Source organism: Centruroides vittatus, unplaced genomic scaffold, assembly GCF_030686945.1.
Source record: "Centruroides vittatus isolate TY-2023 unplaced genomic scaffold, ASM3068694v2 contig_555, whole genome shotgun sequence".
NCBI lineage: Eukaryota > Metazoa > Arthropoda > Arachnida > Scorpiones > Buthidae > Centruroides > Centruroides vittatus.
Window position 1 is genome coordinate 3,470 of NW_027122330.1, and position 12,534 is coordinate 16,003.

At 38.2% G+C, this 12,534-nt stretch overlaps 1 protein-coding gene across 1 annotated transcript; it reads left to right on the top strand.

Moving 5' to 3' along the window:
• The first annotated feature begins 1,498 nt into the window (after positions 1 to 1,498).
• Positions 1,499 to 12,262, top strand: LOC136978835 (uncharacterized). Its single transcript, XM_067274654.1, has 2 exons — positions 1,499 to 2,682; positions 12,088 to 12,262. Exons 1-2 carry the CDS (start codon positions 1,499 to 1,501, stop codon positions 12,260 to 12,262), a joined length of 1,359 nt encoding a protein of 452 aa, XP_067130755.1.
• The last annotated feature ends 272 nt before the right edge of the window (positions 12,263 to 12,534 follow it).

Below are 12,534 nucleotides of genomic sequence, written 5' to 3' on the forward strand. Positions count from 1 at the left end.
CTGCACATACTGCAGTGTGGACAACCCCTAATTCAGAGTTTGTAAAATGCTGTGTGGAAGGCAGTTTCCATTCGTTTTAGTTCGTTGGGGCTGTCTGCTAAATAAGTTAAGTCTAAATTTTTGTTCTGTGAATAATTAGATTGGATTACTTTTGTTAATTCACCATTTTCACTTGACTAGAAAATTCTATAACTTTGGTTGAGAGTTAAGCCAAACCTGTTTATAAGTTTAAACTGCCAGGAGACAAGAGGAAGTTGTACCTTGCTTTCCGGCAACTGGTTGTGGACCTGTCCATTTGTCAGGGGATGGCTAGGTAACGGTTTAGACACCTGTAGAGCCAGGACGTCTTTCTTTAGGTCTGCGAGGGAAGAGGGGCAGACGATAAGGCGTGGGCGATTGAAGAGTAATGACATTTTTTAATAATGGAACAAGATTTATTGAAATTAACAAAAAAAGACAGTTACAACTCAACTGAATAGGGAATCCCTCAGAATTAATTTAGTTTTCTAATATGCATTGGGTGCTGAGAGAGAGTTTACAGGACCAGTTAGCATACCTCTTGAATGGTTCTGTGGATGATGAGCTGAAGTTATTCGAAGCACCAAAGTATCCTAAGGTTTCACTAGGTAGAAAGTTAGTGATTTGGTGGTTGGTATAATCCAGAGGCTTGACAAGGTGCACTCTTGACTGACAGACGATCAGTGACTCCCCGAGGGGGGGGAGAAGCGGCCTTTATAGCTTTGCGATGAGAAAATACGTCACGGGACCGATTGTTTAGAGGTTAAAGTTGTTGTCGAGACCAAAACAAATAATGAATTTGGACGATAAGTGTAAACTCTAGGTTGTTACAGTGTGAGAATGAATGCTTGGAAAGATATAAGTTTCCATTTAGAAACGAGGGTTATAAAAATTCCCATGATCTCGTTTTGTGATGTCATTAGGTATGGGGGAACAATCAAGAAAAATTGATAAAATTTCGGGTCTTACATAAGGTCTAAGCCTACTAGCAAATCATAATTGCCATTGTTCACTACGATTAAGTTTACTACCTTTGTTATCAAACGTGGTGAGGGACCTCCCAGAGATGGTTTAGTATCTCTTCTTTACCATCCCTGGGATCTGAACGCCCACCCACGTGTTTGCCGTGCGTGGTGTCCCGTATGCCGGAAAGGGGGATCCTGGTAGTTGAGGGGCAACATAACGTCCCCAACACACTGCTTTGGCCCCTGCTTCGGATAAACGGGAGGCTCAAATCAGGCTCCGTTTGAGTCAATCGGCTGGTCGTTGAGTCATTGTTGACCTCGGCTTGGAGTCAACTGATCGATGCAGATTGGGCGGACATGTCAGACAAGATGTGCTCTACTTGACTGCATTGTGAGGGTATAGCTCCTGGGAAACCCTGGTGTGACGGTCTATGGGATCCTCTCATGTGACGGCATCCCCTTGTTGGGCCCCATGGTGGGTGGGGTCACTAGGAGCTGAATATATATTTTTAAATATGGATCATAAAATCACAAAACAAGTGACCAAAGACCAGACCTCCAGCCACCCTGCTTACTTAATAGTGCATGCGACTGGAGAAAAACCTCTATCTAAAGCATCTCCATTCTTGATTCAAAAATTGTTTGAATCAACTATTGGACAATTGAAAAAAATACAAAAATTAAGATCGGGAGATTTACTGGTGGAAACAGCTTCCCCACAACAATCGGCAAAACTTTTGCAAACAAAGACTCTGGGAGAAATGGAAGTCACTGTCACACCACACGGAAGCCTAAACTCATCACGTGGTGTGATATCTGAAATTGATCTGATGTCTGAAGATGAATCAGACATTCAGATCGGTCTTTCAGATCAAGGTGTCGTTGCTGTTCGGCGCATTTCCATTCGTAGAGATGGCAAGTTGATACCAACCAAACACTTGATACTTACTTTCAACAAGCCAACATTGCCATCCTTCATTACAGCAGGATACCTACGTTGCTCAGTTCGTCCATATATCCCAAACCCGCTGCGTTGTTTCAAATGCCAGCGGTTTGGACACTCACAAACATCCTGTCGCGGGAAAAGCGTATGTGCACAGTGTGGGACTGAAGGTCACGAGAGTACCGAATGTAAAACTACCCCATGCTGTGTAAACTGCAAGGATGCGCATCCTGCCTACTCCCGAAAATGCCCTGCATGGCAGAGAGAGAAAGAGATCCAGCGAGTGAAAACAGTTAACAACCTACCATACCCAGAGGCTCGCCGCATGGTCACTTCTAGTGCACCACTGAAGCAGAAGACCTATGCTGCTGTCTTGAAATCCACAAACACTTGTGCGGTTCAAACAGATATCTCTGTCTCTCCAAGTGAATCCTTTACCCGCCATGCGAAATGTTTAATACTGCCATCTACCCAAACACCAGAAAAGGAGAGCAAGAAGACCAAGACACCCCTACCTAAAACAGGGGTAATAACAAGAAATGTGGGTTCAAAAAAGGCCAATAAAAACCCACTTAACAAGCAAAAAGTAAAAGTTGCCCTCTCTAAATCAGCTAAAAAGTCGGAGACTCAGTCTATGAGTGAGTTCTCTGACTTTTCTGATGAAGAGACTAATTCGGAGGTTACAAAACCAAAGTCACCTCCAAAAGAGAGACCCCCTGTTAAATTAAAGAGGGATACCCTCGCAAAGAATGCTACCTCAAACACATAATGGATTATAAAATAATCCAATGGAACTGTCGTGGTTTCCGCAACAACTTCTCTGACGTTAAACACCTGACATACTCTACCTCATCTCTCTGCGTGGCACTCCAGGAAACACATCTAAAACCTGGAGAAAGAATTTCTTTAAAAGGATTCGATCTTTACCGAAAAGATGACGACAGCCACACCCGCGCCAGTGGAGGTGTGGCTGTACTGGTTTCAAACCGCATCCCGTCTTTTCCGGTACAAATAACAACAGAGCTGCAAGCTGTGGCAGTCAGAATATCTATGGGCGTCACTGTCACAGTTTGTTCCATATACTTGCCACCAGATGTCAGAGTCAATGACGATGAATTGGATTCATTGGTTGAACAGCTGCCAACTCCTTTCCTTTTACTTGGTGATTTCAATGGTCACAATCTAATGTGGGGCAGTCACGATATCAACCGTCGAGGCAGAGCCATTGAAAGATTCATAGGCAATCACCAACTATATTTATTTAATACTGGAGAAGTGACATACTTCCACGCCCCAACAAGAACATTCACTGCCATTGATCTATCATTAGCAACCCCGAATCTGTTTTCAGCGTTTACATGGGAGGTTGGATCTAATCCACTCTCTAGTGACCACTTCCCAATATTTTTAAAATATCGAGGCAGAGAAAGCTGTGAAACAGCCCGTCCACCACGCTGGAAACTTGAAACGGCAGATTGGCCTGCATTTTTCCTCTTTGGCTAACGTCACTGAGGAAATGGTCAATACTGCTGATATCAATGATGCAGTAGAAGTTGTCACTTCCAGTATTATTCAGGCAGCTGAAAAAACAATGGGGAAAACGTCAACCAGATATCCAAAACATCCGAAACCATGGTGGGATCAGAATTGCGAGGCAGCATTTAAAAAGCAAAAGAAAGCATGGGGGATTTTTAGAAGATACCCCACTGCTAACAATTTGGTTGCTTTTAAGAAAGCAAAGGCTAATGCCAGAAAAATAAGAAGGCAAAGCCAAAGGGATTCTTGGAGGAAGTATGTTTCTAGCATAACATCTTCCACCAGCTCAAAAGCAGTCTGGGATAAAATCCATAAAATCAATGGAAAATATGCTTCTCACTCTCTGTCCATGCTGGAAAGTAATGGCACAATAATCAGTGACATAAAAGGTATTGCTGATTTGTTGGGTGAAACATTTTCGTCTTCATCCAGCAATATTATGTATACAAGGGATTTTCAGGCTTATAAAGTCCAAACTGAAAAACAATATCTAAACTTCCACTCCCCATCTAATGAGGAATATAATGTGCCATTCAGCAGAATAGAACTATGTACAGCAATCTCTCGCTCGGGGAATACTGCTGTAGGCCCGGATAAAATCCACTACAGCATGATTAAAAATCTGTCAAACAATTCCCTTAGTAATCTTCTGAATCTGTTTAACAGAATATGGACAGAACATACTTTTCCTGACTCTTGGAGGCTATCAATCATTATTCCCATACCCAAGCCAGGTAAAGACCGCAAGAATCCCTCTAATTACAGACCAATTTCTTTGACTAGTTGTCTGTGCAAACTTTTCGAGAGAATGGTAAACAGACGCCTGATGTTCCTCTTAGAGGAAAAGAACTACTTTTCACCACATCAGAGTGGATTTCGTAGGAACAGAAGTACCACAGACAATTTAGTAACTCTTGAAACATCTATACGCGAAGCGTTTGTTAGACGACAGCACTTAGTGTCTGTGTTTTTTGATATAGAGAAGGCCTACGATCGCTGCTGGCGATATGGGATACTCCGTGATCTGCATGAATTTGGATTGCGGGGTAATCTGCCAATTTTTATAAAAAACTTTCTGCAGAATCGTAGATTCCAAGTCAGGATGGGCAACACTTTTTCTAGGCCTTTCACACAAGAAGAAGGTGTTCCTCAAGGTTGTATTTTGAGTGTGACTCTGTTCCTAGTAAAAATTAACAGCATAGCTAAGTGTCTTCCTCCCAGTGTGAAACACACTCTGTATGTGGATGACTTTCAGATCTCCTGCCAGTCTAGTAACATGGGTTTCATCGAGAGACAACTGCAAACCTCGCTAAACCGCATAGACAATTGGTCCAAGATCAATGGTTTTACTTTTAATGCAGAGAAGACCTCGTGCATCCACTTTTGCCGAAGGCGTGGTTTGCACCTGGAACCGGAAATTCACCTAAATGGGGTTAAAATCCCAATTGTCAATGAGGCAAAGTTTTTGGGTGTTGTGTTTGACCAAAATCTGACGTTCTTATCACACTTGCGCAATTTGAAGAGTAGATGTTTAAAATCTCTGAACCTTTTAAAGGTATTAGTGCTGCTCATCCTGGGAGCAGACAAATGTTTGATGCTCAGGATATATAGAGCCCTCGTTCGCTCTAAGCTGGACTATGGATGTGTTGTGTATGGCTCTGCGCGAGAATCTACTCTTCGGATGCTGGATCCAATCCACCATCAAGCATTGCGTTTGTGCACTGGTGCATTTCGAACTTCTCCTGTTCAAAGTTTGTACGTGGATGCTTATGAGCCTCCACTATCTCTGAGGAGAGAACAGTTGTCTCTGTTTTATTATATTAAGCAGAAATCTCAGATTAAATCTTCAGTTGATTGTATAGTATCAGATACTCAGCTGATAAGATTATTTGCAGCTTGCCCAAGTAGTGTCCCTACATTCAGCATAAGAATGGAGAATGTCAGCAGCACGATTGACCTGGATATGGGCAACATTTCACAGCCTGAGCTTTACAGTATATCACCTTGGTCAACTCCTGTGATAAATGTCGACCTTAGCTTAAAGCAATTTCCTAAGGAATCCACCCCAGATTACATGTATAGACAGTACTTTGCTGAAATTCGACATCGTGACAGGAATTTAATTCCTATATACACTGATGGGTCTAAATCGGATGATTACGTTGGCTCAGCCTTTGTCTGCCAGAATGAAATTGTGGCAGAACAAATTGCACCAAATTCCTCCATTTTTACTGCGGAGTTGCAGGCTATTTATTTAGCCTTAAAGTATATAAATAGGAAAGGTCATCGTTGCTGCGTGATTTACACTGACTCAGTTAGTGCACTTCAGGCTTTGATCTCGTATGAACCTAGTTCTCACTCCATAGTGATTAAAATTCGTAAGCTGATTTGCCATCTTTTTGCGAGGAATTTCTCTATAAAATTTTGTTGGGTCCCAGGCCATGTAGGTATAAGAGGAAATGAAGAAGCTGACGCAGCTGCAAAGTCAGCAAGACCTTCTCAGCATACAATGTTTATTGAAGGAGGTGACTTGAAGCTAGTTGTTAAAAAACGACTAGAGGAGAGATGGCAAAATGTGTGGAACGCACAAGTCCACAATAAACTACACGAGATCAAACCTGTGATAGAAAATTGGACACAGAAGAAACCTTATGACAGGAGATCTGAGGTCATTCTTACTCGTTTGAGAATTGGACATACTCGACTGACTCATCAATACCTTTTGAAGGGTGATGACCAGCCTGTATGTCAGTATTGCAACTGTAATGTAAGTGTTAAGCACATACTGAGCAATTGCATCGCCTCTGAACGGATTCGTAGGCAGCATTTTGGAAATGCAAGTTTTAAAGAGATTTTGGGCCAGAGGCCAAATGTTGATAAATTATTGAACTTTTTAAAAGTTACAAATATTTATAAAGAAATTTAATTAATTATTTATTTATTTATATCTATATACATCTTGTTGTTACAAAACCCATGCAGTTTAATTGTTGTATATTTTTGTTATTGGTTCTTTGTTTTTTGTTTTGTTGATTTTTATGTTTATTGTTATTTATGTACATATATATACCATAAGTTGTGGCGCAGCTTGGCCTGTGTGGCCCTTGTGCCAGTAAACTTTAACCAACCAACCAACCAACCATTTACACTGACTCAGTTAGTGCACTTCAGGCTTTGATCTCATGTGAACCTAGTTCTCACTCTGTAGTGATTAAAATCCATAAACTATTGTGCCATCTTCTTTCGAGAAATTTTTCTATAAAATTTTGTGGGTCCCAGGCCACGCGGGTATCAGAGGAAATGAAGAAGCTGACGCAGCTGCAAAGTCAGCAAGCCTTTGTCAACATAGAATGAATATTGAAGGAAGCGACTTGAAGCTGGTTGTTAAAAAACATGTTGCAGAGAGATGGCAAAACATGTGGAACGCACAAGTCCACAATAAACTATATGAGATCAAACCAATAGTAGAAAAGTGGACACGTAATTTAGTGTACGACAGGAGATCTGAGGTTATCCTTACTTGATTGCGAATTTGACATACTCGGTTGACTCATCAATACCTTTTGAAGGGTGACGAGCAGCCAGTATGCCAATATTGCAATTGTCCTGTAAGTGTAAAACACATACTAATTGATTGCTCTGGTTTTGAGATTAGGCGTAGACAGTATTTAGGAAATCAAAGCCTCACTGAGATTCTGGGCCGGAGGCCAAATATTTATAATTTGCAAGTCTTTCTAAAGGTCACTAATTTGTACAAAGATATTTAACTATTTATTTACATATCATTTCTGTGTGTTTGTATTGTTTTTGTTATTGTGAGTTGTTATTGTTATTTTATATTATATGCGTTGAGTTTAACAAGTGAATTATTTGACATGGCGCAGCATGGCCAATCTGGCCCTTGCGCCAAAAAACATCAACCAACCAACCAATTAACTATTAGGTTAAATTAATATTTAGTAATTCATTGGTAATATACATTTCTGTGTTGTCGTTTTCTACTTCAGCGAGATTCACTTTCTACTTTCAATCAGGTGATTTTTGTTTATTCTGACGGTTTCGAGCCCAATGTAACCTATAACCTATTTCGGTATCTTAAACTATCAAAAATCTTACAAGCATCTGGCTTTCTTTTATAAAAAACAAAATAAATAACACCTTTAACTATCCAGCAATAAAAAATGTTTAACAAGACAAAAACGTTTTCAACTGTTTTTTAACGGCCATCTTCAGTTGAACCAATATTAAAAAGAACATTAAAATGGAACATATGAAATACAAATTAAACAGAAACCAAAAATGCCTATGTGCAGTTCATTTGACTTGCGCTTTCAGATTATCTATAAATAACTTTCAAATAACATAAAAAATAAAGCCGCCATTGGGGAACAAATGTTGAATACATCATGTTAAACTGCATTATTATAAAAAGATTTCCAGGCATAGGATAACCCATCTGCATTCCTATGATTAATGCATCCTTTGTTTATGAGAACCTTGTGTGTCTGTCTCTTTTCAAGATGCTTTACCGCTTGTTTGGAATTTGTGGCTCTAATAATTGATGCTTGATCCCAAAATACCTTGTCTTCCTTGTGTTTGGCAAAAGCTGCGATCACCGTACTATCTATGTTCTTACTCAGAGTATTTATGTTCATTGAGTCTTTGTTTTAACTGTTGCATAGTTGCACCAACATAAACAAGGTCAGAGTTGAAATGCTGATTTTTTATAGGTATAGAATATATCCCTGGTAAATTATTTCACTTTTCTTTTTTTTTATCGTTTCTTAACATTGTATAGATTGTTGGATTACGTCGATACACTATTTGTAGATTATCTCTGTTAGTAACTCTCTTAATTATTTTGTTTAAAAAAGGGAAATAAGTAAGAACTACTCTTTTTTTTGGATCATTTTGGGAGGAAGTCGATTATGAAACTTCGTAATAAGCTTGTCTATCTGTCTTATTCGGTAACCTTGCTGCATTGCTGTCTTCTTAATGTAATCTTAACTCTTTATACGTATCATACACACTCGTGCAATGGGTATATACACGCTTAATCCATGTGCGAAACGCTGCATATTTAATGTGCTTAGGATCGATAGAATTACTCAGAATAATAATGGATTTATAAATAGGTTTGAGATAAATATCCATCCATATTTCTCCTTACTTGCATGTGATAGCTAGATCGACGAAGTTGTTATTATCAGCACTCTCTTGCTCTAAGCACAATGTCAAACTATATGGGTTGTTATTGACTATGTTTAGAAAACATTGTGCAATGTTATCATTTGTCCACAGAATGAAAAATCGTCCATGTATCTGGAGTACAATATTATGTCGTTTTGAAAAATGTGCAGGATACTGCTTTTTTTTATGTTCTGAATTAAATTCTTGTGTATTGTAACCAAAATTACTCCTTGTGGATTTAATGATTTATTTTTGTTTTTAATTTTCTTAGATTTTCAGTCTTATTTCATAAAAGTTTTACAGAAGTTTTTAGTCTTATTGTTATTAAATATTCCACCATTTTTCGGGGTAACCCTTCTATCATTAGCTGTATTACCTGGAAGTTTTTAATTGCAATAACTTCTTTAACTTTTTTTTTTCAAAATAATTTTTAACTCCTATTTTTGGGTCATATTTTAACTATACGAAATCCACGATAGGTTTGGTGGCTTGTAATCTGAAACTCCCCACAAAAGTTGGTTTTAATTCTCCCTAACTTTGATTGTCTGAGTATTCAATGTACCAATTTCGGGCTTCATTTTCTAGGTAATTTCCCATTAACATTATTTTATCTTTTTTGCTCCAACCCATATATTCTGCTACTGTTTCAAATCTATTCACCCAATTTTCTACCTTAAGCATGATGTTATTGCCTTGAAATATTTGAATTTTTTGCTATGTTTTTGGGGATTGCATATCCTCTTCTTTTCTAATAATTCATTCTGAATAGGGTTCATTGTCTCCATAGGCCATCCTTTTCTTTGGTTTCATCTTGTAGACTTGTAAAGTTTATTTTCCTGTCTTTCGATATGTTGTTTACAGGTGGTTCATAATTCTTGACATTCTCGAAGATTCTGTTCCTTCTTCTATTTGTTTCATTTTCTATTGTTTCAACTGTCACCGGTTTATAGGCAGACATGTCCCTGTTTGACAGTTTGTCATGTCAGACAAGATGTGCTCTTCTTGACTGCATTGTGAGGATCTAGCTCCTGGGAAACCCTGGTGTGACAGTCTATGGAAGTACTCCATGTGACGGCATTTCCTTATTGGACCCCATGGTGGGTATGGTCACTAGCTGAAATATTATTTCTAAATATGGATTCCAAAATTACAAAGCATCCGAACACAGATAAGTTACTTCCAGTAACAACCAACATTTCCAGTGCTGCAACTTACTTGATAGTACATACGACTGGAGAGAAACCACTATCAAAATGCTCTCCATTTTGTATCCAAAAAATATTTGAATCAACCGTCAGACACCTGAAAAAGATGCTGAAATTGAAGTCTGGACCTGTTGGTAGAAATAGTCCTCACCTCAACAATCAGTAAAACTATTGGCAACAAAAATACTGGAAGACATGGAAGTCACTGTCACCCAACATTGAAGTCTAAACTCATCATGTGGGGTGATATCCAAGATTGGTATGATGTCTGAAGAAGAATGAGATATTCAGATCAGCCTGTCAGACTAAGGTGTCACTGCGATCCTATGCATTTTTATTAAATTTTCTTTAGTAGCTGTATTTTATGTTTATCAAGTGGTAGTCTCTTTAATCCGAATAACGGTAGACTGTCTCACAGCTAAACAGGTTTAATAACTCCTTTATTGGTTTTTTAACATATGCATTTCGGATCAGTGTTATCACTCCTGATCCCTCCTCAGTGCTACAAAAACAAAGGTTTTTTATTAACATAAGCGACGCGAGTAAGAAACAATAAAACTCCTAAAAAACCTTCCCTAGTACCTTTTTAAGTTCTTCATATACTCCCCAAAACCCATACAGCACTCTCCGAGTTCTGTTTACATATCTGTTTGACAATATTGTTTATTTCTCTTTCACTAGTGTATCAACAGTAATACTAAAATAATTATAAAGTTTTTTTAAAAACTAGTTTAAAAAATTCCGTATATTTTATACAAAGTTTGTTATAAAAATACGTACGTACTGGCTTTCTTTAAAAGCATTCCAAACTCTCTCAAAATAGTTCTATAAACACTTTCAAAATAATTCAACAAGCACTACGTTTTACAATTCCACAGTACAATTATCATACTTCTACAATAACACTTTCATAAACTATCAGCCTGTTGTGCCCTCTATTTCGTAATACCACTGCTGGTCGATTTGCATCCCATTTGACAGATTTACTAAATCATTATTATTGTTATGTTTTATTATTTCTACGTGTTCTTTAAATCTTTGTTTATATATATTTTTTTCGGAATGTAAAATTTTTGTGTTATTTTTAACTATTTGGCAATTATTGTTTATTATGTAGTTAAACCATGGGGAGGTATTATGTTTCAACTGGATAGCAGCCTCATGTTCTTTGATCCGTGATTCCAACGTTCATTTTTATTTGTCAAGATGGCAAGTTGATACCAACAAAACATCTTATATTGACATTTAACAAACTGACATTGCCATCTTCTGTTACAGCAGGATAACTCCATTGCCCAGTTTGCCCATATATTCCAAATCCACTGTGTTGCTTTAAATGTCAGCGGTCATACAGAGGAAAAAAAGCATGTGCACAGTGTGTTAATGAAGATCGCAAGAGTACTGAATGTACAGGTACTCTATGCTGCGTAAACTGCAAAGATACCCATCCTGCCTACTCCTGGAAATGCGCTGCAAGGCAGAGAGAGAGAGAAATTCAGAGGGTAAAAACTATTAATAATATACCTTACTTGAAGGCACATCAAATGGTCACTTTAAGTACACCAGTAAAACAGAAGACATTTGCTGCAGTTTTGAAATCTACAAGGGCATGTGGGGTTCAAACAGAGATTCTGTTTTTCACCAAATAAATCTCTCACCCGCTATGCGAAATATTTGCTGATACCATGCACTCAAACAGCAGAAAAGGAGATTAAGAAGACAAAAGCACCTATACCTAAAACAGGTAATAACGAGAAACATGGGTCTAAAAAGGTCAGTAAGAACCCACTAAACAAACAAAGAGTGAAATCAGTTTTCTCTACATCTTCTAAAAAATCAGAGACTTAGTCAATGAGTGAGTTCTCTGACTTTTCTGTTGAAGAGACTAATAAGCAAGTGACATTGTCAACATCACCTCCAAAAGAAAAACCCCCTTTGAGATTAAAGAGGGATACTTTCACAAAGAATGCTGCCTCAAACACATACTGGATTATAAAATAATTCAATGGAACTGTTGTGGTTTCTGCAACAACTTCTCTTACATTAAACATCTGACAGCATTTACCCCATCTCTCTGCGTGGCACTCCAGAAACATTTAAAATCTGGAGAGAGAATTTCTTTAAAAGGATTAGATCTCTACTGCAAGGATCATGATATCCACAACCGTATCAGAGGTGGTGTGGCTATTCAGGTTTCAAATCGCATCCCACCCTTGCCAGTACAAATAACCACTGATTTGCAAGCTGTGGCAGTCAGAATTTCTATTGGAGTAATGGTCACAGTTTGGTCTATATACTTGCCACCAGATGTCAGAGTCAATGAGGATGAATTGGATAACTTGGATGAACAGCTGCCAACTTCATTCTTTTTACTTGAGGATTTCAATGGTTACAATCCAATGTAGGGCAGTCCCTTGCATTAATCGTCGAGGCAGAGCCATTGAGAGATTTATAGTGACAATTAGGGTTTCTTATTTTCCGGTCTTTTGCTTGTCCCGGGATTCCGGGATAAAAGTGAACTGTTTCCCGGGATATAATAAATTATTTTTAAAATATACAAAAATATTTTGAAATCGAATGATATCATTATTTTTCATTTTTTAAAGTAATTTAAGTGTTCTACAACCTCCAAAATCGTATTAATAATGATGTGTAAAATATGTATTAAAAATACCTT

Excerpts from the sequence above, each read along its gene's own strand:
- LOC136978835 (XM_067274654.1), top strand. The coding sequence starts at position 1,499 with ATGGATCATAAAATCACAAAACAAGTGACCAAAGACCAGACCTCCAGC. Across the intron at positions 2,683-12,087 it reads ACCCTCGCAAAGAATGCTAC|CACTGATTTGCAAGCTGTGG; the intron begins CTCAAACACATA and ends AGTACAAATAAC.